The 27,966-nt window shown below is 47.0% G+C and overlaps 2 protein-coding genes across 2 annotated transcripts in view; one reads left to right on the forward strand and one right to left on the reverse strand.

The window, feature by feature from the left end:
* The window catches only part of LOC115252687 (RNA-binding Raly-like protein), a 199,980-nt gene that overhangs the window by 171,396 nt on the left and 618 nt on the right, over nucleotides 1-27,966 (reverse strand). The gene's annotated exons all lie outside the window — the stretch shown is intronic.
* On the forward strand, nucleotides 1,600-8,773 carry LOC115252682 (uncharacterized). Its single transcript, XM_029848533.1, has 2 exons — nucleotides 1,600-3,460; nucleotides 6,070-8,773. Exons 1-2 carry the CDS (start codon nucleotides 1,849-1,851, stop codon nucleotides 8,079-8,081), a joined length of 3,624 nt encoding a protein of 1,207 aa, XP_029704393.1. The 5' UTR covers nucleotides 1,600-1,848; the 3' UTR covers nucleotides 8,082-8,773.

The following is a 27,966-nucleotide window of genomic DNA, read 5'->3' on the forward strand; positions in this document are numbered from 1 at the left end:
GTCTCAAAACCACCAATCAACGCGTGAAAAATCTCAATACTGACAAAAGCTGCTCGATCGGAACAAAAGTGCAAGTGAGACCGCGTCTGCCCCCGGGACCAGAACAACTGCATGCTGGAGACTTGAAGCCTGGATGGGGGGGGGGGGACGCTCCGAAGCACCGCGGCAATACTCACATTCAAACACCAGCAAAAGGAGGGAAAAATGGGAGAAAAGGAGGAAAAAAGGCGGAGGGGGGAGGAAAGAGAGAGGAGGGGGGGCAATAGAAAAGAGCAAAAAAAAATATGCTTGTTGGAAATGTGCTCACCGAGCGGGAGTAAAATGTGGCGAGAAAAATGGGAATGTGGCTCAAAAGACAGTTTGGCGGTGCGAGCCGGGACGCGGTGCCTTTTCTCCAGATGTCAGCCTCCAGTTCTGTCATGTGACTCATCCGGATCCCACTTCCAGCAATGAGCGCGCGGCGTCGAACAGCTGATGCTGGAAGCTCGCGGAGTGAGAAAGCGAGTATCCGGAACATCCCACACCGCCGCCTGCGCCGCCGCCGCCGCCTGCGCCGCGGCCGCGTCGCCCCGCTGCGCCTCTTTAAAGATGCGGGGCTCACGTGGCGTCAGCGCCGCCGCGATGTACGCGCGCTTCCGTTCGGTGGGAGCGAACATCGCCGCACGTGTTCTCTGATCACGACAGCAGGAACCACCTTCGTTCTCCTCTCATTGGTGTTCGGGTGGGTTTCCTCATATGATCCAGGCTCCTCGGTCAGGCCCATGATGGGCCGGGTCACAGGGCGGCCCTGACCACCTCCCCTCCACCTGCTCCAGGAGATCATCCAGGTCTTCCAGACTGTCCCTCCAGCAGGTCCAGGGATGGGAACCCTTGAGCCTCCTCAGCTGAGACCTTCCTCCAAAATCAAAGCACGCTTCACAGAACTGAAGAACCCGACCTGTTGGAGTCGCCCGAAGCTCTCACAGATGGCGTCCTACGCTCCAGCATCGGGTCCTGCTGCACGCCAAGGGCCCGTTTCAGAAGACGAGGACTCGTGCTGAATTTTAATAGCTGAATTTGGGACGGCCCCCCTCCACCCCGGATCGTCAGAAGAAAGAAACCATTTTAATAAATCTGATTTCTCCGTTGCGGAACCACAGGTGTGGTCAAAGTCACGGTCACAATCTCTTCTTCAACAGTGGTTCATTTCACAGCTGAGCGCAGCGGCACTGAAGCCACCAAAGATGCATTTTTAATGTGTTCCTCGCAGAACGTCTGCTGAAACTGTAGTGGGTCTGAAATGGCCACATGTGGTTTGTTGTGTTGACAGGCACCCCCTCTTTTTCATTTTGGTATTTGGACCTTTGTATGGTTCGCAGAGGTCATTGCCGTTTTGGCACCGGTGGGTCCAGACAAACAGTCTACGCTCTGCTTTTGCTCTGCGCATGTGCAACGAATAAAATACACTGCGCAGCAGTAGCGTGAGCTAACAACTCTCGTGTCGTGTGTCTGGACCCACAGGTATGTAAAATGTACTATTTGTACAGTTCTTTTCAGTTAAACTATGGGCAACGAATAAAATACACTGCGCAGCAGTAGCGTGAGCTAACAACTCTCGTGTCGTGTGTCTGGACCCACAGTTATACCGTAGCTCAGCCGCTCAGCGCCCGCTGCCTGAGTGGCTCATGCTGCCGGACCAGAGACCCCTAGCTCTGGCGCCGGTAACATTTGGGGGCTCGTCCGGGATAATTGGCGTTTCTGCCTAGTGAAGTGAGTGTCGCGACGACGTGAAACGGTGCCCAAAGCTTCAGGGAAGGCTGCAGTCCAGAGCGTCATCCAGAGAGCGGAAGTCACCAGAGTAACGCCAAGATGGCCACTGTCACCCCACGGCGGATGCTGATCTTCAAGATCCAGAAGAATCTTTCATATTTGAGTACAGACCAGCTATTGGCAGTTGTGAGTTCAATAGACGATGGCAGCAAAACTCACGAGGTTAAAGATTTGAGTGAACCAGAACTGTATGACCTGATTGTGGACTACCTCAGGAGTGAGAAATTAAGTGCTATGGAAGATGAAGGTATGACTCAACTCCTTATCCTGAATGACATGCTGAGTGACCTGCTGGCCACAGACCCCGGTGGAAGTGAAGCTCGCCAGACTGCGCCGGAGACAGGACAGCCAGTGGAGGAGTCATCACCCCACCAGGAGCAGCTATCCACTTCACCTCATTCTGATCATCACGACACAGTCACACAATCCACCACAACCCCACACAACCACAACATTCCCACACAGTCATTGCAGATGAACAAAGACATTCATCCCCTTTCACCTACACCACTGGACAAAGATGCACACACTAACAGCCCATCACAAGACAGAGACATTCACATGCATCCAGCACCTTCACGAAGAGACAGTGGACTGCCAGCAAGGAACTTTGACACTTCCACAGTCACCAGGGCTTTCACCGCAGGCGTTGATGGATCTCCCCATGGTAGAGTAAGTCTGTCATCCAGCATGGGAGACCAGGTATTGAGGGTGAATGATTTTGCAGCTCTGCTCCCACGCAGAGAATTTAAGTTACATGGTGGACAAATCTCTGATGTTGGGTCTGATATGTCATACAGTAACCTTTGTAAACAAATCGAAGAAGGTATACAGGAAGGTTTTACTGAGTCAGAGGTGATTCGCACTGTGATGAAAATAATGAAACCAGGTACGTTCAGAGAAATGTTGACAAACAAAAGTGATTTAACTGTTGATGAGCTAAAGCGGTTTCTCCGCGCACATATCAGGGACAAAAGCAGCACTGAACTTTTTCAAGAGTTAAGTAATGCTAAACAACAGGACAAAGAGAGTCCTCAACAATTCCTATACAAGATAATGGGTTTAAAACAGCGTGTTTTGTTTGAGTCACAACAACCTGGTGCAGAGTTTAGCTACGACAAAAAGCTGGTTCAGGGCACCTTTCTTCACACTTTGTATCAAGGTCTGAATGAGAAAAATAACCATGTTCGTTATGATCTCAAACCTCTTCTCACAGACTCGCAGGTTAGTGATGACTTTCTTTTGGACCAGATAACTAAGTCTACCAGTGAGGAGACAGAGAGACTCAGACGCCTTGGCACAGTAGCTAAAAACCGACCAGTGACTGTGAGCCCAGCTCAGCTTGACTGTAGTGACTCAACTAAGCAGACTAGAGTTGACACTGAGTTACAGGCTAACCGTGCCGCTATTGAAGAACTGACTGCACAAGTGTCCTCCCTGACCAAACAGCTGGCTCAAGTGGTGAGGCCTGCTGACACTGCCATCCCTGTGAACACACACTCAGCCACAGCCCAGCCAATGCCACCAACATCTGAAGCCCGTGGCAGATGCAGCAACTGTGTTCAGCAGGGCAAGATGAGTTGCCCTCACTGCTTCGTATGTGGCCAAGCTGGACATCGGGCGGTCGGCTGTCTTCAAAGGAGGACGTCGGGAAACGGGATGAGGTCACTGGAAAAGGGCAGCCAGTGACCGCGACAGCTAAGGAACCCCCAGCCCAACCCAGCATGTCTAAGGCAGCAAGTCCTGTAAAAACAAAAGCACAGTGTCAACCACCAACAAAGAAACGCTTAGCACAGCTCATAGGAAAGCGATGTATGGTCTCATGTACTCTCAATGGTGTTCCTCTCCAGATGTTGCTTGACTCAGGGGCTCAAGTGACGATGGTGGGGAGAGGCTGGATGGAAGAAGCACTCCCCCATGTCGATATCCAGCCACTTGAATCCCTCCCTCTTGATGAGCCGCTGGTGATTTCTGCAGCAAATGGCACAGATGTCCCCTTTGATGGATGGGCAGATGTTGAACTCCAAATCGGTAACAAGCACTGTGGATATGTCACCATTCAAGTGCCAATGCTAATCAGCCAGAACTGTCTCAACTGTCCTCTCTTAGGCAGCAATGTTTTAGTTGAGATAATCAAAGAACAGAGAAGTGAGGTTGATATTTCTGCTTTATTAAAAGAAACCTTAAGTATAGATGACAGTGCTGTAGAAGCCCTAGTTGCTGCTTGCCAGATGTTGACCCCAGGTGAGACAGCTGTAGAGTGCAGGGTGAGAACAGGGAAGACGGGTTCCACCATTCCTGCAGGGCAGATTTGTGAGGTGAAGTGCAGAGTCAGGGAATGGCTAAGTGGTGGGGTTATGCTCTTCCAACCCGATGTAGTGAGTAACTGTCCTGAGGGGTTGGATTTGTTTCAGGCCTTAGTTGATGTTCCAAGTGGGTCCACAAAAATTGTCAAGATACCTGTTCAAAACCCCACTAAACATGACATCTACCTCCCTAAGAGAACAGTTTTAGGAACATTAGAGGAAGTTACTGAAGTTAAACCAGTGAACTGTTTTCCCGGTGGGTTAGAACCCATGTCCCCTAACACTGTTAGTACATCCTCAGCTCAGGTTAGCACAGACAAACAAAGAGGAACAAGTGAGAAAAACAAGACAGAGGACACAACAACACAGAGATGGCATCCCCCTGTTGATGTGTCGCACCTGGAGAGACATGAACAAAACATAGTCAGAGACATGTTGTATGAGGAGTCAGATGTCTTCGCCAAAGATGACTGTGACATTGGGTGCATCCCAAGCCTGCAATTGAAAATCCATCTGAAGGATGACACGCCAGTGCAGACGTCCTACAACTCTGTCCCGAAGCCCTTGTACAGGGAGGTGAAGGACTATGTACAAAATCTTCTTGACCAGGGCTGGATCAGAAAGTCTACTTCTTCCTACTCATCTCCAGTGGTCTGTGTTAGGAAGAAGGACAAGAGTTTGCGTCTGTGTATTGATTTTAGAGGCTTGAATCGGAAAACCATCCCCGACCGCCACCCTCTTCCACGCATCCAAGATCTGTTGGACAGTCTGGGGGGGTACTCATGGTTCTCCATACTCGACCAGGGTAGTGCATACCATCAAGGGTTTGTCGATGAGAGCTCCAGACATCTGACTGCCTTTAGCACACCCTGGGGGCTTTATGAGTGGACCCGCCTCCCATTTGGTCTAACAAACGCCCCAGCAGCTTTTCAAAGATGTATGGAGGGAGTTCTTGACGGGTTAAGGGACGAGTGCTGTTCTCCATATTTGGACGACGTTCTCTGTTTTTCCAAGACTTTTCATGACCATGTTGAAGATCTGAGACGGGTGCTCTGTCGCCTGCGAGAGTATGGTATCAAATTACGTCCAAAAAAATGTGACCTGTTTAAAAGCCAGGTCAGGTATTTAGGACGCTTAGTGACTCGCGAAGGTGTTCAGATTGACCCTGAAGATATTGAGGCAGTTCAGCATTTGAAAGAGAAAGAGCCAAAGAATGTGGGAGAGGTCAGAGCCCTCTTAGGTTTTTTAGGCTATTACAGAACATTCATACAGGACTTTTCTAGGATAGCAAGACCTCTGTTTCAGCTGATAGAGAGTCCTAGTGAGCCTAGCCAGAGAGCTACCAAGGTTAAGTCAAAAAATACTAAGAGTGGTCAGCTCTTATCCAAAACACCTGTGTATTGGACACCAGATCATAGTGCTGTAGTATCACGCCTGGTGGATATGTTAACCAGTCCACCCATTTTGGCTTATCCAGACTATGACTTACCTTTTGTACTCCACACAGATGCCTCGAACGAAGGTCTGGGTGCTGTGCTCTATCAACAGCAGGGAAACAAGCTCCGGGTTATTGCTTATGGCTCCAGGACACTCACACCTGCTGAGAAAAACTACCATCTCCATTCTAGCAAGCTTGAGTTCCTGGCGTTAAAGTGGGCAATCTGTGATAAATTTAGAGATTACCTCTATTACGCCCCCACTTTCACAGTATACACGGATAATAACCCCCTTACATATGTTTTGAGCTCAGCCAGGTTGAACGCAGTCGGACATCGTTGGGTGGGTGAATTAGCCGACTTTCATTTCACCATCAAATATCGTCCAGGCAAGTCAAACACTGATGCTGACACTCTGTCAAGACACCCAGTGCATCTTGATGGTCACCTGAAAGAGTTCACAGAGACAGTGTCCCCTGATGTAGTCTCCGCCATCTGGCAGGGAGACACAGCTGTAAAAGACGGTGATGTGCCGTGGGTGGCTGCATTACAGCTGCAGTCGGATGTAAGTGACGCACACTTTGGAGGCACCCCTGTCATCACACCAGAGAGTGTCAGAGATGCACAGAAAGAAGATGCTCCTATCTGTGAGGTGATAAACCTAAAGAAAAATGGATGGAGTCCTCAGGATAAAGGAAAGAGACAAATGGGACGAGAAACACGCAGACTGGTACACGAATGGAACAGACTCAGACTTGACAAAGGGATTTTGTACAGACAGACAGGACAGAGGAAACAGTTGGTTCTCCCCAGTAAACTGAAGGCCACCGTGTTAAAACACCTGCATGATGACATGGGACATGTGGGCGCTGATAAAGTCATACATTTAGCACGAGAAAGGTTTTATTGGCCTTTTATGCAACAGGACATAGAAGATTATGTGATTCGCCAGTGTCAGTGTATTAAACAAAAACATCCAAACAGACCAGAGAGAGCACCTATGGGTTCTATAACAACCAGTGCCCCATTTGAGCTCATCTCAATTGATTATTTACATCTTGAACAGAGTAAAGGTGGTTATGAGTACATTTTAGTCCTGGTAGATCACTTTACTCGGTTTGGTCAAGCGTATGCCACAAAAAACAAATCTGGCAGAACAGCAGCCGAGAAAATCTTCTATGACTTTATCCCTCGCTTCGGGTACCCTGCAAAGCTACATCATGATCAGGGCCGGGAGTTTGAAAACAGTCTCTTCCAGAGACTTCAGCAGCTCGCGGGAATTTCCCACTCACGAACCACTCCCTACCATCCGCAGGGGAATCCTGTCGAGCGCCTGAACAGGACACTTCTACAGATGCTCCGCACTCTGCAGGAGGAGAAAAAAACAGAGTGGAAGGATCACCTACCTCACATTGTCCACGCGTACAACTGTACAAGACATGAGGGAACAGGTTATTCACCATTTTTTCTTCTTTATGGTAGAGCTCCACGTTTGCCTGTAGATCTGCTCTTTGACTTGAAACCTGAAGAGGAACCACGGTCCAGGCACGAGTATGCACAGAAATGGGCTTCACGCATGCAGGAAGCATACAAAATTGCTTCAGAAACCAGTGGGAAGCGTTCAGCTAAGGGAAAGAAGTATTATGATCAGCATGTGAAAGGTATTACACTGCAGCCTGGAGATCGTGTGCTTGTCAGGAATCTGTCGGAGAGGGGTGGTCCGGGCAAACTTAGAGCTTATTGGGAGAAAAAGGTTCATCGAGTGGTTGAAAAGATGGGAGACGGACCTGTTTACAGAGTTCAACCAGAAACAGGAGAACGCACTCTCCGTGTGTTGCATCGCAACCTTCTGCTACCTGTTAATGATTTGCCTTTAGAAGTCCCACCGAGTCAATCCGCACCTAGACAGAGACAAAGACAGACAGACTGTTACAGAAACAACAGAGAGACAGTGGAGCAGGAGTCTGAACACTCTGAGGAAGAGGAGGAATACACATATTGCCTTCGAACAACCCCAGTATATAGCAGGAGGAGAGTCAGACCGGCAAGTCCTCAGTCTAACCCACCAGATGAGCTCCGACCTATAGCCCCAGAGTTTCAACCACTGAGACGTATTGAAAGGTCAACTGAACAACAACGTGATCCTGTCACCGTCCCAGATCAGCAGGCAGCTGTTCCACCACCAGCTCAGGAAGTGCAAGGAGAACTCATAACTGATGACACTGCGGAGGAGGCTGATTCAAGAGAGCAGGAGGACAATGATGAGCCTGCAGTGGAACTGTCTGAGGAGGAAGTGCAACCTGTGAGGAGGTCAGCTCGAGCACAGAGACCTCGAGAAATGCTCACATATGACACTCTTGGACAACCATCATACCAGTTTTGGGGACCAGGTGCAAACCTGATGTTCGCCTATGCCCCTTACCCCATGTCTCATCTCTCATTACCCCTCAATCCATGTCCCATACCCTCCTTTTACCCAGCTGTCCCCGAACATTGTTTCTACCCTGCACAAGCAGTGTGGACATGCTAGAGACACACAAAGACTTGAAGGACGGACGAGACCAGACTTCACTGTACACATACACACCTACACCTGCACACACTTACACACACATGCTTATACATACACACCTACACTGGCGCACACTTATACATATACACACATAACTGTACGTTGACAATTGGACTGTTTTGAGACATTTTCTTTTAATATTTTTGTTAGTTTGGTTCTAGATGTCTGGAGACATCTCTTGAAGCAGGGGAGAGTGTAGTGGGTCTGAAATGGCCACATGTGGTTTGTTGTGTTGACAGGCACCCCCTCTTTTTCATTTTGGTATTTGGACCTTTGTATGGTTCGCAGAGGTCATTGCCGTTTTGGCACCGGTGGGTCCAGACAAACAGTCTACGCTCTGCTTTTGCTCTGCGCATGTGCAACGAATAAAATACACTGCGCAGCAGTAGCGTGAGCTAACAACTCTCGTGTCGTGTGTCTGGACCCACAGGTATGTAAAATGTACTATTTGTACAGTTCTTTTCAGTTAAACTATGGGCAACGAATAAAATACACTGCGCAGCAGTAGCGTGAGCTAACAACTCTCGTGTCGTGTGTCTGGACCCACAGTTATACCGTAGCTCAGCCGCTCAGCGCCCGCTGCCTGAGTGGCTCATGCTGCCGGACCAGAGACCCCTAGCTCTGGCGCCGGTAACAAAACCACTAAATTAGCTCAGAAGAAGCCCGCTTGTTGGGTGTCGGTGACGGGGTGTGAGGCTTATCTCCTCCTGGTTGGATTTATGGAGGGTTTTACAGGCAGGAACGCCTTTTTGGGCGCTGCGCTAGCTCCTGCTTCAGGGAGCAGAAGCTGTCACCTGACAGTGGAAACGTGACCTTAATCTGCAGGAAAGGACTCGTCAGCAGGACATGATAATGGTCCAAATAACAAAAAAATGATCTCTTGGGTTACACACGGAAGAATAAAATGCTCTGCAACTTCTGTTCAAGCTGTGAACCGCTCGCTCCTCAGAACGGGGGGGGGGTCCAACTCTCAGGCTGTGCCAGCGTGCATGTGGGACTTGTCCCCCTGCTGCAAGACCATAAAGTTTGCCTGCTTTTTTAAATCAGACGCTTCCTGGTTGGAATTGTTAGCAGAGAATTCGCCTGCAGGATGCTAGCGTCCAGTGCTGCCCTGTGCTACGCTAGCTCCTGACGGTGATGTGGCTCGTGAAAGGATTAAACGAGCGGTGTGTGTGTGTGTGTGTGTGTGGGGGGGGGGGGGGGGGGGGGAGTCTAGTGGCCGTACTCTGCCATCTGATTCTGCAGCCGCCAATAGCTGAGCGGTCTCACCTTAAACATGCGGGTGGGGGGGGCGGGGGGGCTCTTTCAGATTGTCGCCTGCTCTTGTCCCCGCCGCCTGCCCGGGTGTAATGAATGGCTGCTGTGACGCCGCTGGCAGGTGAGCCCTGCAGCGAGCTGACTGGCGCCCAGCCGCAGCTTTGTGCCGCTGGGCTCTGGGCATTAAAATGCAGAGCTTTGTGCTGAAGGACGCAGGTTACAGCGACATGATTTATGCACGAGCGCTTCCAGATACTATCCTCCAATAAAAGCTTGCAAAGTGCTCTTTACGGCCCGAGTTTGGCTCATTGGAAAGAAGATAAAGTCGATTCATCAATTGGCGTTTACAGGTGGGGAATGCACATGTGCGGAGGATCAAAGGAGATCAAAGCAGCGCGCACGTCCTGCCTCCGACACCTTCATGCTACCTGCTCCGATTCGCAGCGCCGGGAAAAAGAGCCCGACTGCGACAGGAACGCCACGCGTGCACGTCGGGGAGTTGTAGCCCGAATGCTAACAACATGAATATTACAGATCCTTTCAAAATGGAGGCATCGCACACAAGAGGCTCAGCCTGCGTCTAATTAGCACTCTCAGATTCTCCTCCAGCCACCCGGACGAGTCCGTTTTCTCCACAGTTTTCCGAAAAAAAAAGAAAAAGGAATCGGAACGTGAAAACTGACGAAAGCGAAGCAGCCTTGTTTGTGTTTTACGCCTTCGAAAAGTTCCTGTTGAACAAAAGGAGCCGTTCGTTAAACACGCCGAGCGCCCGTCGCCGGCAGATTTGGCAAAATTGGTCGTGTCGCTAAGCTAGCGAAGAACATCTGCATATATGGAGGCTCCCGCAGCAAAGAAACACATCATTAAATATAACACATACAGAGCAGCACGCACACCGACGCACGGCGGAGGAAGAGCTGCCGCTTCCAACATCAATTTGCCACCATATTCTGTGGCTGAGGTGGTTACCATAGCGACACAGAGGTCAAAGTGTCCTCGGGAATATATCCGGAACCCGAAACGTTCCGCGTAGCGACAGAGGGAAAGGCCGAACGCTCTTAGACGACACTCAAACTGGCGCCGTTTATTCAGATTAATTAGGCTAGCTTCGTAATCTGGGACTGATGACATCACCTGGAGATCAAAGCGGCAGATTAATGCGAGACGTGCTGAGATTGCGTCTCGGTAAAGAGGTAATTAGGCCCGACGGCGACCCTCCTGCCCCGCCGGGGCAACTGCGTTTTGAATGTGAACCACGACCAGAGTGACCGGCACAGATAGGACGTAGCATCTGTAGCTAGCAACTGTGGTCGTATCAGAAGAAAGGGGTTGGACTCCACCATGTTAGACCCTCCCTATTAGTAATAAGTAATTAGAGAAACAAAGGTAAAACCTTTAGCCTGTTGAGAATTTAGCCTAGCATTAACAGCTAAGGGCATCTCTATAGTCAGCTAGGATCACCCTCGCTAGACCTGACGAGGGCTAATTAAGTGAAACCCTTTTTTGCAGTTAAATTGATGCGAGTCAAATCTCGACAACATTTTAGGTGATCCATACAGATGCTACGAACGAGACGCAGGCTAACGCCTTTAACGTTCATCAACAACACACGCGAATGTGAAGAATCTGCAGAACTTTTACCACGAACAGCTTCTCTGAACCGTTAATAGCTCGCCATGCCGGTGACCTTTGACCCAGCTGGGAGTCCAGCCTCCAAACGTCGTTGCTATGGAGTGATGATGCTAACTAGTGAAGCCGGTTGGCTGTAGTTTGGTGTAATCACGGTGCCCTGAGCAGCAACTGTCAGGCTAAAAGAAGACGAGAGACGGATGAAAATAGATATTTTTGACGTAACTTTTGTGACATTTCCTTTGAACAAAGGAGCGGCTGGCGTCTGGAGCCGGAGCTACGCTAATGCTAAAAGGTTTTTGTCTGCTCAGATCTGACCTTTGCCCAAAATCTGTGCGTCAAAATGACAAAAGGAATCATATTCAGAGTGAAAGCTGCCGTCTGTGCCGAATCTACGTGCGCATTTAACTCTTTTCGACTTTCTTCAGCTTCTCCTTTGTGATGGAATCATCCCTGAAATCATTAAAGAGCATCAAAGCAGCGAGCAAGCGCGTTCTGATCGGCTGGAGCGAGTGTCTGTCTTAGGCTATTAAGTGTAAACTTATGGATTAAACCCGTTCATTTATCATTCCTTTCATGTTGACGTCGTTCTCTTTCTCATCTTGAAGAAGAAAAATCAAAGAAGAAAAAAAACAAAAAAAACCAACAGCATAAAATACATGAAAGCTAATTAGCTGTTTTCCTGGAGCTGGAGCTTTGCTAGCTTATTAAGTTACAATTAAAGTCACAAGAACTTGAGCTCGTCAGGAAATCGGGGTCACGTCGAGGTCAGAAAGGGGAAAAACTGTCTCCGGAAAAGCTCCGGCTGTCGGTGGCGGAGCCGGAAGAGGTGTGAAGGTTTCCGACGATTATCATCGAGGGTCCAGAGATGCCGGCTCACAGAGAGAGCTGCCTCGGAACGGGAGGGAAAGCTTCACGGAGGCCGAGAGGACGGTCCGATAAGGCGTCTTCAGTCCTTGCCAGGGCTTCCTCTGTGCTGGAGGAGTAATCATAAAAGGCAGGAACAGATAAGGTTCGGGAAGAGTCGCCCTTTTATTCCAGCCAAGACAAAATAGAAGCATCCGTCCAGCCGCTAGCGCTCAAAACCCCTGGAAGTTTAGGAATTATTAATGGGATTAAGCCTTAAGGAAGCTGAAGCCTGGGACAAACCCACGTTTCCCTTTTTTTTTCCCTTGAAAAAATGGTGATGCAGCAGATGAGCGGGAGTTGACTGGCTTCTACCAGAAATGACTCAATGTCTCCAGCCCATAGTGTGGATTCTCTACGAGATCAGACAGCAGCTTCACTCCTGAATCCTGCAGCTGGTTCTTACTCAGGTCCAGTTCTCTGAGATGGGAGGGATTGGACCTCAGCGCCGAGGCCAGAGAGCCACAGCTGATCTCTGATAACCTGCAGCGCCTTAATCTAAATAAAGAAGGGAAACTTTTATAAGGTTATAAGTGAAACCAGTATTAATCTGAAAGGTTAATCAAAGGCATGATCTGTAAATATTTAATTTAGTTACAGGTTAAAAATGATAGTAATATGTAATTACCACAATTCCAACCTCTCAGGTTTGCACTGTTCCAAAGGAGAATATATATTGTTCTGGCCCTCACTCTTCCCAGGTTCTCCCACCTCTTTCCCTCCCGTCTCATCATGGAGATCCATCTCACCTGTGGCTCATCTTTAAAGGTACAACCTGTCTTAGATGACTTCCTGTCTCCCTCACCATCTCCCTCCTCGTTGGCTGGTGTCTACCAGGCACCCTCACCTAGTTTTGTCTAATTTGGTTACCATCTGTGGGCTTTTTCATTGTCCTTAAATCCATTTATCATGAATAAGTGGTCCCCGTGTGGCCCTCCCTCCTGAAGGAACTGGGCCACAACACACACACTCAGAAAGTGTGAGGACCCTCGGATGGAATAATGGACATTTTGAGAATGGTGTTTACCTCAGAGTTTCCAGTCGGCAGTTTGGATCCTGGAGAAAACCACAGAGCAGCTTCACTCCTGAATCCTGCAGCTGGTTGAGGCTCAGGTCCAGTTCTCTGAGATGGGAGGGATTGGACCTCAGCGCCGAGGCCAGAGAGCCACAGCTGATCTCTGATAAAACTGCACTCAATCAATCTGAAAAATGCAGGATGAGGTTATACGGAGCAGGGCTGCATGTTATCTGCGTCAGTACTAAACCTACGTTAGTTCTTAGTTGGGTCAGACCTGAATTCACGATATTCCAAGGAATTTTTTTTAATGTGGTGCATCACAGCAGTGTTGAGAACAGCCTCACTTCACCATCTTAGCAGCTGGTATATAGGTAGAAAAATGAAGACTGACCTGAGCCACTCCAGTTTACAGTTTGGACTCTCCAGTCCAGAACAGAGCAGCTTCACTCCTGAATCCTGCAACGTGTTGAAGCTCAGGTCCAGAACCCTCAGATGGGAGTGGTTGGACTTCAGAGCCGAGGCCACAGAATCACAGCTGGTGATCACAAACTGCAGTCACTTAGGCTAAAATAACAATTATTTTGAGAGAAGACAAATAAAAATCAACATGTACCAGAGCAAAACACAGCTTACAAGCAACAAACCTCTGGTCCTGCACCGGCTTATCTGCCGTATGTTCCTATTTTGGGTTCTTTCAGGGCGGTTGGACAAGATCTACAGCGTATGTAAAGTGTGTGTGGGTCAAAATACCTTCCAAGTTTGTGAGACCACATTTCTCAGTAGCACTCAACTCTTGTCAGGAGTTGGGACAAAGCGACCCACTCCTGACAGCTTGTGGGCGATGCTGCAGCGACCCTGCAATCCCTACACTCTCTGGTGAAACCAAATCAAAGGTTTTAGACACTGCTGGATGCTGGAAGGGTGGCTATAGTCTGGACGCATAGTCCCCTGACTGCAACATTTCTCCAACAATGATTGGCAGCTGGTGTCACTTGTTCTCCAGATGAGAGAAGGAAAGAGAGCCCCCCCACAGTGTGTTTGATTGCCCCACTGCAAGCTCAATGCTGCCAGAAAAACATTGCAGGAGCATCAATTCCCCTCAGGGCATCAACAAGGACCTCAGGAAAAGCTGCAGCTGCCACCTACTAGAGACAAGCACACTGAGCTGAGATTCAAGCCCTCTCCTCCCAAGAGAAGAGCTTGTTTGTTGGAGGCTCTTCTGGGCGATACCTGGTGCCACAGCTCCAGCTCAGCCCGTCTCTGGAGCTGAGGTGGAGCTTAGCAAGTTTCATGGTTCTCCACCACTTCCTCTCGCTGAGGACCTTCTCAGCTGGTGGTTTCTGCTCCACCTTCCAAGTTGAGCAGGTGATACTTCTGCATTCCTGCCACCAGTGTCCTCTGCAGAAAGAGTCTTCTCTACTGTTTTATATTAGATGTAGAAAATTAGGATTTTTGGTTGATCTCTTAGATGTTGTTGACTAAGAGCAGGTTTTTCTTTAATAACATAGAGCGATTCGATGAGAAGAGCAAATGTATTATTTTATGAGCTACTTCCACTACGATTATATACACCTACTTCCATATTGTCTTAGATTGCAAGCTGCATTATTGCAATCGTTCATAGAAAGTCATATTTGTGAGGAGAAAACTCCAATAAGGTCATTTTCTTTAATGACCATTACAACAGAAGGAGGCGATGAACAAACAGATTTATATAAAAATGTGTGAAAACTTATGCATGGAAACCTTTTTAAAATGGTTGCATTGTGTAGAATCGGTGTAGAATCAACTTGTGACTTCTGATTTGACTCCAATGGAAGGTGAGGTTGCAACAATTGTGGATGCTGAAAGCTTCAGATCTTCATGAAGGTTTCTGTGGTTGGACTGACCTGCTGCCCTTTAAGAGGGAGGCAGGTTTGGGCTTCTGGCTGGAATGAAGCCACCTCAGATGAGAATGACTGCAGGCTTTCGGTACCAAGGTTAACAGGGTGCTCACTTCACACTTGGGCTTTTCTCTTTTTTGGGATGGCTTTTCTCAGTAGAGAAGGGGCATGGCCAACACTGCAGCAGCTTTCTTTTTTGGGGTTTCTAGTTTGCTTCTGATCTTTAAAAGACAGGAAGAACCATTTTTGATTGGTCTGAATGTTTGGGCGGTTTTGTGGCCAGCCTAAAATAAAACAAGACAAATCTACAACTGATACTTCCTGTCTAGTCATTGATGACCATCCTCACATGGGACAGATTTCCACAACCAATTTAATACTGCAAATCTGTCCTGTGTGGTCTTTTTTCTGAGACACTGTAACACTACGTTTATAACAAAGATCAACATGGAAACATTTATTGTCTAACTAGTTACAGCTGGGAAAGTACTGGATCATCTCTGACTGACCTGAGAGTCTCCAGCTCACAGAGAGGATCCTGGAGAAAACCACAGAGCAGCTTCACTCCTGGATCCTGCAGCTGGTTCCCACTCAGGTCCAGAACCCTCAGATGGGAGGGATTGGACCTCAGCGCCGAGGCCAGAGAGCCACAGCTGATCTCTGATAAACTGCAGTTCGACAACCTGGAAAAGGAATAAATGGGGCAAATAAAAACACATTTCTAAATCTGAAAATGAAGAGAAAAGCAGAAAATGTAAAGAAATTTAGAAAAGACCAACAGAGGCCTCCTGACCTGAGCGTCTCCAGTCTGCAGTTTGGATGCATCATTGCAGAAGACAGGAACTTTACTACGGCATCTGTCAGGCTTTGGTTCCAGCTTAAGCTCAGCTCCCGTAGATGAGAAGGGTTTGACGTCATTGCTGAGGCCACAACTTCCCAATGACTCTTTGAAAGAAAACTATCAGACAGTCTGTTGTGTATGAAATAAAAATAGTGAGTCAAACTTTGGGATTTCTCATCAACTTATCTGAGAATCTACCTCAACACAAATGTAGCTCATTTCCTGGAAAAGCTAAATTCAACACCGTAGAGCAACAGTTTGAACGACCATCAGATCTGAAATGCAACTGAATTATTCTCAATATTTGTCTTATTTTAGAACAGCTCATAATTACTCATATTTAAAATGATTATAGCAAATGGTTTAAAGAAACGTGCATCTTTTTATCTGTCTATCGGCTCTTTGGATATTTTGCATTTCTCCAATTTGTACGATGGTGCGTCAAGTCTTAATTCAGCGATCCGATCGATGACATCAGAGTCTCTGGTTGCATCGATTGCCCTCAGCTTCTGTTCTATCTGCCTGTTTCCCTTCAAATCATTTTTCACTGCACCTTTTGTTGCTAGTGATGAAGTTGCCACCTAACGGGTGTGGAAAGGCTCAAACAACTTTGTGGGTCACATAAAGGCTCCAAACGGAACCGCCACAAAGACCTAAAAACACCATTTAAACCAACGAGGCCGGCTGTTTTTACGTTGAACAAATGAAGCAAAATAGTCACGTGTCATTAGTTAAAATGTGTTTTTCTGTCGTTAGAATACGATGTATACAAACAAACAAAAGTTATTTAATGACATGACAGTAATTTCATGATAGTCAGTTAACTTGTGGCTCCTATTATTCCTGCCTTATGTTGGTTTGTCTGGATTGACCTTTGAACTTATATCCAGCCAGTGTTGAACATTTCTGGATGAATTGTTGTTGTTTTAATTTATGGACGCTGCAATGGAGATAAAGAATTGAAGGAATGACCACTGGAGGGGGTATTGCTACCTGACATGATCCACTCGCTTGATTTAAACGCCGATGTCCGGCCCCAAAATCTTTACTTACTCGGCCTTCCTGCAGTTCCTCACAGCTGGAATCAGGCGACGTCGTCCCTCATCTGAGGTGTTGTACTGCTCCAGGTCCAGCTCATCCAGAACCTCCTCTGACATCTGCAGCAGGTAGGCCAGAGCTGAACAGTGGATCTCTGACAGTTCCCTCTCTGATTTCTTCCCTGACTTCAGGAACTCTTGGATCTCCTGATGGCTGACTGATCCTTCATCTCCATCAGACAGTGGAAGATGTGATGCTTCTGTCTGGGGAGAATTCATCACTGTTCTCCACCTTCAGGTTGTTGAGGACCTTCTGGATGGTTTCTGGGTGGCTCTCCGTCTGATCCAACAGTCCACCCAAGATCGTCTGATTGGACTCCAGAGAGAGACCATGAAGGAAGCGAACAAACAAGTCCAGGTGGCCATTTTCACTTTTGAGAGATTTCATTAGTGCTCTCCTGAGGAAGCCATCAAGAGATGTGATTGGTTCAGAATATTCTAGGAACTTATTTATAACCGCTGTGTCTTTCCTGGTGTAACGGTGGAACATGTAGACGGCAGCCAGAAACTCCTGAATGCTCAGATGAACAAAGCAGTAGACTGATTTCTGGAAGATCACACTCTCTCTCTTGAAGATCTCTGTACAAACTCCTGAGTACACCGACACCTCGGAGACATCCAGTCCACATCGCTCCAGGTCTTCTGAGTAGAACATGATGTTTCCTTTCTCCAGATGTTCAAACGCCAGCAGACCCAACTTCAGAAGGAGTTCTTTATCAGCCTTAGTCAGTTTCCCTGGTCTCTGCTTTCCTCCATACTTCTGCTTCTTCCTCTTTATCTGAACCCTCAGGAAGTGTGAGTAGAGGTCAGTCAGGGTTTGGGGCAGCTCTCCTCTCTGGTCTCTGGTCATCATGTCCTCCAGAACTATAGCAGTGATCCAGCAGAAAACTGGGATCAGACACATGATGTGGAGGCTCCTGGAGGCCTTGATGTGTGAGATGATTCTCTTGGACAGATCTTCATCACTGAACCTCCTCCTGAAGTACTCCTCCTTCTGGGAGTCAGTGAAGCCTCGTACTTCTGTGATCCTGTCAACACACGAGGGAGGAATCTGATGGGCTGCTGCAGGTCTGGAGGTGATCCAGATGAGAGCTGAGGGAAGAAGGTTCCCCTGGATGAGGTTCACCAGGAGCACCTCAATTGACGATACTTGTGTGACATCAGAGATGAGCTGATGCTTGTTGAAACCCAGTGAAAATCTGCTTTCATCCAGGCCATCAAAGATGAACAGAAGTTTCCAGACAGTCATGGAAAACATGAAGCAGTGAGAGAAGACTGTGCTGCTGATCTCTGATCAAGTTCAGCTCCCTCCAGGAGAGCGGAAGCACCAGACTGATGTCTTGGTTCTCCAAACCTTCTGCCCAGTCCAGACTGAACTTCTGCACTGAGAAGGTTTTTCCAACGCCGGCGACACCGTTGGTCAGAACCACTCTGATGTGTCTCTGTTGCTCAGATAAGACTTTGAGGATTTCCTGGCACTTGATTGGAGTGTCCTGGATGTTCTTCTTGGAGGTTCTCTCAAGCTGTCTCACCTCATGTTGTGTGTCCACCTCCTCACTTTGTCCCTCAGTGATGTAGAGCTCAGTGTAGATCTTGTTCAGCAGGGTTCCACTTCCTGCTTCATGAGTTCCTTCAGTCACATGTTCACATCTTCTCTTCAGACTGATCTTATGACCTTCTATCACCTCCTGCAGTTCACCACCCTCTAAAACAAACAATCTTTTAAATCCTTTTACAATTGTCATCTACAGCAGGAACACAGATGTACTCAACTGGAAAATATTCTGTCATGTTTGAATGATAGAAGCAACAGTCGGGTAATGACCCATCTCACTGTCAGTTTGAAATGTTATGTCTTCTTATGTACACCTATTCTTTTATTTCATTGGGTTTCAATCTAATTTAGTCCATAACAACCATTTCCATGTCTTCCAAGAGTTTGCTTGGACTAAACAGCTGGTAAAAGCTGGATGATATTTAGAAAAACACATCAAACCTTCTCCAAACACATCATACTCAGCAGACCCATTGTCCTGTAAAGGTCACCTGCCTTCAGCTCTTTAACACTTTCCAGAACTAAATGACTAAATGTTGCTAAATACTGTCTAAGCATTTAGGAAGGTCTTCAGAGGGTCCAGGGGTTCCAGTGGAACCAAACAAGAGCTCTCTGGATCTTCTCTTGCACATTGTAAATACACAAGTTGTTCCTTTATTCCGACCCAAAAGTATCTTATAAATACAAATGTACGAGCTTACGTGAGACGCTGCTGTTCAGGTCGGCGGTCTGCAGTTCAGTTCTCCGTTTGTTTTCACCCTTGGGACAGGAGGAATCTCCAATGGAAGCAGACCGTTTCTGATAGCTGTCAAAAATGGGAATAGTGGTTATACATGTCTACTGGGCGTTAGCAACGCCTAAGAAAGGCTGCATTCACTTCTACTTTCAGTTTGCTCTGACAGTTGAAGATTGAATGAACACTGAGCAAAAAATATAAAGTTATTTACGTTCTAACAAGCTCGTTTAGTTGGAGAAAAGTGTATTTGATCTAAGTGTTTAGTGGCTTTTCTTCATTGTGAATTTATGTTAAAAATAAAAGTGCCAAATCAGGAATATAAACTCATAGAATAGAACAAAAGTTCTCCATTTATGCTCCAAATACAGTCGTCTGGTCTCTGAAACTGATCATTAAATAGCACAGAGGTCACGCGTATTCAAAAGCTTATTTCAACCATTTAGAAATGACTGATATTGTTGTCTATGGGTTTATTAGAACCAGGAGCCTTATAAATAGACTTTTTAATGAATTTCCATGACATGTGGTGGAACAGTGTGGCAGAACAAGCTGCACAGACCTGCCATGTCTTACCCATCCGTATCTAAATGGAGAGCTGGAGCACTCTGCAATGATGGATATTGTTGGGAAACTTTAAAATATATGCCTAGGAATTTTAGTGAGATGATGTTAACCCATGTAGGAGAAATGACCAGTTAAAAACAGAAGCAATTTTCAGTTTTAAAAGATTTACCACACTAAAATTAACATGGGAGTTAATGGGAGCGAACGCCTGACATGTTGGTGCACCGTTTCATTTTAAGGACCTGATGAATTTCATTTTTCACGATAGTGGAGGCTAATACCTACAAAATGATGTTTTGTATGGTTGTGAAATGTTCTAAGGCAGAGTTATGTGGTTCAGAAAACCTTACTTTAAAGGTGAGCCTTGAGGTCCAATGCCGAAGTTTATAGGGTGGTCTTTGGACCAGTCACTCTTCAGGGACACACAGCTGGGCACTGTGGACTCTGCTCTGTCCTCGTCCATCCTGAGGAAACATCAGAAATAGTGATGAGACTGTGATGAAGGTAAATAATCTGTAGAGGTTGTAGTTAAATAATCCCAATTCACTGCATTTTTATCAAACAGGAACATTTCTAATCCATTCTGGATAACAACTGAATCAATAAATCAATGATGTCTCTGTATAATTTTCATGTTTTCAGAGTTTAAGCTGCTTTTTTTAACTGTTCCCTGCAGTGAGAAAAGAACTGGCTCCTTTTCCAGCCCCTCATCCTGCAGCACGGAATGTGCTCTAAAGTTCTTTCCAGAGCAAACGTCTCTGCACTTGCAGCAACATGTTGTAGTCATGGATCCGTGAGGAGAACCGGATACAGGAAACGCCCCCACTTTGATCCCAAAACCCAACTGGTGGCCAATGGTGGTCCGGCAACGACGGGGACGCTGGTCCATCGGGCCGACAACACTGGTTTTCCACAGGCCAACATGGTGAAAGGACTGTCTTCAGCTCAGCCACTAAATTATCTGGTGCTACATAAACATACTAGTCAGGACTTTTTAACTTCCCTCCTTTGTTCCCCTCTTCAATTATTTCTATGATCCAAGTCCTCAAAGATCACTGCTCTATTTAAAATAGATGAAAGAAATGACACCCACTCCTGCATTTCTTTCACAGTGGTTCCACAACATAGAACAATAAACCACTGGGAGAAAACGTGCAACATTCACCCAAAATCCTGTTGGTGTCCTGTGATCCTGTGTTGATTTATTTAATTATTTTTTAAAGTTTATTGTCTTAAATAATACCAAAATATCCAGCTGTAACCTGGACTGTTGAACAACTCTAATAACTCTAAGAGCTTTTCACCTGTCACAAAAATGTCGCTCTTCCTGCTTCGTCTGAACAGAATACTTTCACTTTTAAAACCTAATCAACAGCCTTATGACGTATATATTACGACCATTAAAGCGTTCTGGGAGGGTTTAAAGTTCTTTTAGGATCAGTAGCAAAGAGCAGAAAAATAAACTAAACTTCACTTAGAAAGACGATTAGACTATAACTAAAGCCAGACTATGAGAAAGTTAAATAAGACCTATTCATTTATAATGTATAATGATGATTTGTGCTAAAACTAAATATGAAGTCTCATTGATTCAAATCTTGTTTTTTTATCTCCAAACACAACTGTCAATTCTTTTCAATAATGCTCTTCGTTTACTCACCTTGTCGGTCTTCAGTCTTCCTGCTTAGTCTGAACGGAATACTTTTAAAAACTGGTTTGTTGGGTTCCCAGTTTCTGGGACCGTTGTTGCGGGTGTCTACCTGCAGGGGGCGTGGAGGAGCCGCTCATCAGCCACAGCTGGCCCCGCAGACACACGCACCTGCGGTCTCTCTTCAATCTCCCGTTAGATTTAGGACAGAACTCCCGTCTGCCAGCGGCGGGAGTGTTTCGGCCTCATCGCAAACCCTGACTTTCTGTGGCTTGACTAGTTTTGAGAGTTTTCCTAGCGGGACTTGTTTGGGACTCAGTCGAGGTCTCTCCGCGCTCTCTGTGAACGCGGACCGAACTGTTCTTGTTCACTTTAAATAAAGACGATTTTCGGACCCATTCTCCACCATTATTCAACTGGTTAACTAAATAAGATTTATGATGCTTGGCAGATTTAGAAAGACTTGTAAAAGCAGCATATTTTCTGCAGCCTGGAGTCCAGGAGGAGCAGCAGAGCAGAATGTGGTCGGACGCGTTTATAACTATTGTCTGCAGTTCCTCGCGTGTCCACCGGGTGGCGGTAAAGCACCACATGATATTTCTCCTTTTTGAACTTCTTCAGCTGCGTTGAGCTTTAAATCTTCACCTGTCGCTCCCTTTAAGCTCTAAACTTTGCGGTTCTGTGTGTAGTTTGTTGGTTTCAATATTTCTGATGAATTCTGATGACGACTGAAACTGTCAATGACCAATAGAAAGTTCGTCCATTTTTCTACTGCGTCACACATTTTCATTATTTATTGTCATTTTTGGGTCTAAACTGGACCAGTTCTGTGAGCTGTTTTGCTTTTTCTGTGGACCAGATGTTCCAGGCAGGTTCCATCATCGGACACAGATGGAGACCGGTCACGTGACAACAGTCAGCCTTTAGTTCTTTATTACAGGAGGATCTGGTTTATATACAGACACGTAGCTGCAAAATACTAAAAAGTCTATGAACCCAAAGTACTAAAAAGTCTACATCCACGCACACGCGTGTATTAAGTGTTCATACACACGTGTGCGCGTACGTGCACACTGTATATTCATCTAATAACTGTTAGTTTCTAAAACACCAAAGTAGAGTCACTGAGGCACGGCTTCACCTCCTTTACACCGAGGTTTCCCTGAGCAGGTGTGATGAACTGTTGCAGAAGGAAAAGCATGGAACATGTTAATAACCGGACACAACAACACTCCGGTTTATTGTCTGACGGCATCAGTGTCTCTGGTTGCATCTGTCTGAGGAGCATTGTGAAACCAGGAGCAGTGTAAATGAGGGGGGGGGGGGGGGGGGGGACAGTGAGTGGATGCTGCATTCATCAAACACACAATAGTCAGAAGAGAAGAAGGAAGAACAGAAGCCCGTGTTCCTCAGTGTTGGTGTGGAGACGCCTGTTTGGAGGAGCAGGAAGCAGGCTGGACTCTTCCAGCTGGCTTTAATGCCACTTCTCTTCTGAGAACCTCCCAGCAGCTTTCTCTCCACCATCTTTTTACGCTGAAGCTTTTTGATCATTTCAGGTCAGATGTTCTTGGACTGAGGTTAAACATGTTTGTTCTTGTGCTCGGAGCGAACCGACGATCCTCTAAAGTCAGGCATCCTAAAGGTGGATGTGTTCTGAGGCCTGGAGGCTTTAAAGTGGCGCTTTTACCCACTTGTCCTCGTTCTGTTGGAAACTTGATCCAAAAACCTTTTCTGGAGCTTCATGTTCTGCTTTTTTGAAGGAATGAAATGGTTTCATCAGCGCTGCCGGGGGCTGAGCAGGCTTCATAGATCTGAAGCTCTGAGATCCTTTAAAGATCTCCTGGAATCAGCAGATGGGGGTTTGATCCAAAACTGTAAGAATCAGTCAAGCTATCAAATCTTGACTCAGTCCAAGCGTGAACCAGTCCATCCAGAGCTGATTATGGCTCAGCCAGGAGGAAAGCACGGCCTGGGGGGGTTCATATGGAGCAGGCACACTCTGGCTCTATTGCTACTGAAAACAGCCCTTCAGCACAGCAGCCTGGAATACAGTTCTGGAGAACACCTGTTCCCACAGAACCTGTTTAAAACGGGACCAGTAAAGATGCCCGGCGTGACCACGACCACGGGGAGAGGGGGGGGGGGGGGCAGAGACAGGCGGTAACGCCGCTGCCCACCGATTCACCTGGAAACAACAAAAACCCCAGCAGCTTGGACCCAATATGGCAGCGTGTTCCTCAGAAACGCTCCTCAAACTCCCCACAGCTTCATTGCTAAACAGGATTTGGGTTTTTTTGTCCGTGCTAAATGGAAAGTGTTTGTCCTTTGGTGGTCCAACAGGACCACGATTTGGATGGATGATGATGTTATTGAGAAAAAAACAGCTGAAAATGGAAGCGGAGATGTTTCAGAGCACCAGAGTTCAGAAAGAGTTTCTAATCAAACACCACCTGTTGGGAATGGAATGGATGCATTTTTATTTAATTTAGACTAATTTTAACATCCTTTATGCCAGTTCCATAGAGTGTGCGCGCACACACACTAGCAAAGATGATATCCAAACAGCCAAATAAATGGGAGTCAAAAGAAATCATTTAAAGCTCATATGTCAGAGTCAAGGTCGAGGGTTTTCTATGGCCCCCGGGATGATATTGATTTATTATTAGAACCGGCCCACAGGCCGCAGATGTTTTACACAGGCCAATACTACATTTCCCACAATGCAACGGTGACAGTCTGAGCGGGAGGTGGCTTCATTTCATTATTTATCAGTAGTCATTAGCATAACAGCAAAAGTTAACTTTCAGATACCCATAAAATGGCAAAAGGGAAGGTGGACACTGAGAACCGGGGGTTCAAACAAGGTGGGAGTGGGAGCACATGTTCACGGAGGCAGCTGGGAAACCTGGGTGTCTTCTGTGTGGAGAAAGGGTGGCGGTAATGAAAGAATATCATCTGAGACGGCATCATGAAGCTAAACACGCGGACAAAGACAAGAATATGGACATGGAAAAAAGCTACAGGAGGTTGAGGAATTAAAACCAGGCCTCAAATCTGGACAGGCTCTGTTCAGAAAAGCCAAATCTCAAAGCGAGGCTGCTGTCAAGGCCAGTTTGATTCTGGCAGAAGAGATCGCTCAATCAGCCCGGCCATTTCCAGAGGGGGATTTCATCAAACACTGCATGCTTAATGTTTGTGAGCAAGTTTGCCCAGACAAAAGGCAACTCTTTTGAAACGGGAGCCTGAGCAGAAACACCATTGTTGTCCCTCAATCTAAAAGAGCAGCTGGAGAAAAAGGGGAAAGATTTCAAGGCATCTTCCCTGGCTGTGGAGAGAGCACCGACATTAGAGGGGACTCCAGCCTCAACGTGACAGAGGAGTTTCTGGCGTTACGTCCTGTGCACGGCACAACCACAGGACAGGATTTGTATGAAGAGGTGTCCAGATGTGGAAATGAGATGGAGCTGCCTCGGGAAAAACTGGTGGGTTGGACAACAGACGGAGCACCTGCCATGTGTGGACACAGGAGTGGACTGGTGGCCAAGATACGGGAGAAGATGCAGGAGGAAAACGTTACGGCTGAACTGACAGCTCATCATTGCATCATCCACCTGGAATCGTTGTGTGCTGAAGCCCTGAACATGGAACATGGAATGTTCACCATCACGCACGCAGGGAACTTTATCAGAGCCAAAGGTTTAATTCAGCGCCAGTTCAAGGCGTTTCTGAGCCAGTGGCAAACGCAGCGTGGTGATTTGCCCCATCACACTGAGGTGCGATGGCTAAGCCAGGGAAAGGTGCTGCAAAGATGTTTCCAGCTTCCTGAGGAGATCGGATGTTCTTGGACAGCAAAGGGAAAGACACAACTCAACTCCCAGACCAAAGGTTCTTGTGTGAAACGGCTTTTCTGTGGGACATTCCGAGTCATCTGAATGCAATGAAGCTGCAGCTGCAGGGTCGGGGTGGTGTCCCCTCTGATATGTACAGTACAGTGAAGGCCTTTAGAACCAAACGCACTCTGTGGGAGGCACAGATGCACAAAGGAAACTTGAGCCACTTTCCCAGCTGCCAGACCCTGAAAGAGAAGCTCTCTACCAGTGTGTTCCCGAGCACAGTTTGCTGATTAAATGAGTGTTCTCGCCGCTGACTTCCCACGCCGAGTCACTGACTTAAAAGCACCAAAAAGCAGGTTTGAACTGCTCAGCCGTCCCTTTGAGGTTGAGGTGGAAAGCTCAGCACCAAAGCTCCAAATGGAGGTGATTGAGCTCCAATGCAGTGATGCCCTGAAGGCAACACGGGGCAGTGGGTGCTGCGGAGTTTGCCCGTTTCCTCCCCGACACACATCCAGGCTGCTCCAACGTTGCCTGTGTTTGGCAGCACAGACCTGCGGGAACAACTGCTTTCTTTGATGAATCTGAACACAACATCACACAGAAGTGGACTTCCTGCTGAACACCTTCACTCAATTGTGAGGAGTTCCTTAGCTCAGAGCCGGACCCCCAACATTGATGAACTCGTCCAAAAGATGAGACACCACCAAGTATCAGCCTCAAACAAGTGAACATTAAGGTGCAATAACACATTGACAATATATTACTCAGCTCAAGTTTAAAAGGTAAAGGTAAATTTAGCCCACTTTTGATAAATGAGAAAATCTACTGATGGTGCCTTGAATAATACCGCTTCATTCATTTAATGTTCATGTTATGGGGATTTTTATAGAAAGCAAATTTGTCTTTTGTGCCTCTTGAAAATTAAAAATGACTGACAGAGCCATAAGAAACTATTGCTTTATTTATCTGATCATATTGTAAAATATTTGTTAGGTTTTCAGTTGGTTCAATTTGGTTCACTAGACCAGGGGTCACCAACACGTTGCCCGCGGGCACCCGGTCGCCCGTCAGAACCACCTGAGTCGCCCACCGGCCTGTTCTAAAAATAGCTCAAATAGCACCACTGACCAATGAGCTGCATCTCATTTATTTTGTTTGCTATTCTTGTTTAAATCACATAAACTGGAAATAGGGGGAGTCGACACATATAACGAGGGGAGTTGACACATATAACGAGGGGAGTTGACATATAAAGAGGGGAGTTGACATATATAACGAGGGGAGTCGACACATATATAACGAGGGGAGTTGACACATATAAAGGGGAGTTGACATATATAACGAGGGGAGTTGACACATAACGAGGGGAGTTGACACACATATAACGAGGGGAGCTGACACAAATAACGAGGGGAGTTGACCGACTACAGACGGGGCTCCTAAAATGAGCGGCCGACTACAGACGGGGCTCCCGCTATGAGCGGCCCACTACAGACGGGGCTCCTGCTACAGACGGGGCTCCTACTGTCTGTAGGCCTCATGTGCCAGAGTGATGGGCTTTGAGCACGTGATGACTCCTGTGGTGAAGATCATCAACAGCATCCGCTCCAGAGCGAAACAGCTCAGAACATTCAAGGTTCTGTTGGAGAGCTGCCAACTGAATATGGTGACCTGCTCCTACACACAGAAATCCGATGGCTCAGCAGGGGACGGATTTTGCTTCCTTTTTTGTCACTTTTGAGTGAAATAAAGAGTTCATGCAGTCCAGAGGGGAAGACGCCGCTGCTGGATTGATTGATTGATGATTGATTGATTGATGATTGATTGATTGATGATTGATTGATTGATTGATTGATTGAGTACTTTACTGATCCCTTTAGGGGGTGTCCATCAGGGAAATTAGCATCTCCAAAAAAACGTACAGCACTGTACAAAATTACCCACCACCATTACACACCATTAAACCTATTAAAGATATTAAAAATAGAATAAAATAAGAAATAAAATAGAATAAATTAAAAATAGAATATAAATATAAAATATAAAACTATAAAAATGTAAATAAATGAATAGATGAATGAATGAACTGAATGAATGAGCTGAATGAATGGATGTCCCAGTATTATGTTATTGCAGTATTGTTCCAGTCCTTCTGTTGGCCCTCCTCCCCTCTGTGAGGAGTTGAACAGCCTGATGGCTCGGGGGGTGAATGAGTTCCCCAGTCTGTTGGTCCTGAACTTGGGGAGGCGCAGCCTCTGGCTGATCAGGCTTCTCTGGCTGTGGATGACAGTGTGCAGAGGGTGGCGGACATTGTCCATGATGCTCCGCAGTTTGTCAATAGTCCTCCTCTCTGCCACTGTCGCCAGAGGTTTCAGCTTCATCCCCACCACCGAGCTGGCCCGCCTGATCAGCTTCTCCAGCCTGGAGAGGTCCGCTTTTGTCGCACTCCCCCCGCAGCACACCACAGCGTAGGACTGGATGCTGGCGACCACAGACTGGTAGAACATCCAGAGGAGTTTCCTCCAGATGTTGAAGGATCTGAGCTCTTCAGGAAGTACATCCTGCTCTGGGTCTTCTTGTACAGCTGCCTCGTGTTGCTTGTCCAGTCCAGCCTGTTGTCCAGCCACAGCCCAAGATATCTGTAGGTCTGCACGCCCTCCACCTCCTCCGTTCCTATCTGAACTGGTCTAGGTCTCGGTCGGTCCTCCCAAAGTCAATGACCAGTTCTTTAGTTTTGGAGGTGTTGAGCTGCAGGCTGTTGTTGTGGCACCAGGCAAAAAGTCCCTCACCAGGCACCGGTACTCCTCCTCTTGTCGTCTCTGATACATCCAACGATGGCTGTGTCATCTGCGAACTTCTGGATATGACACATTTCG

This window comes from Takifugu rubripes, chromosome 15 (assembly GCF_901000725.2).
Source record: "Takifugu rubripes chromosome 15, fTakRub1.2, whole genome shotgun sequence".
NCBI lineage: Eukaryota > Metazoa > Chordata > Actinopteri > Tetraodontiformes > Tetraodontidae > Takifugu > Takifugu rubripes.

Coding starts and splice junctions, on each gene's coding strand:
- LOC115252682 (XM_029848533.1), top strand. CDS start 1,849: ATGGCCACTGTCACCCCACGGCGGATGCTGATCTTCAAGATCCAGAAG. Junction 3,461..6,069: donor TCTTCAAAGGAGGACGTCGG/GAAACGGGATGA, acceptor ACACAGCTGTAA/AAGACGGTGATGTGCCGTGG.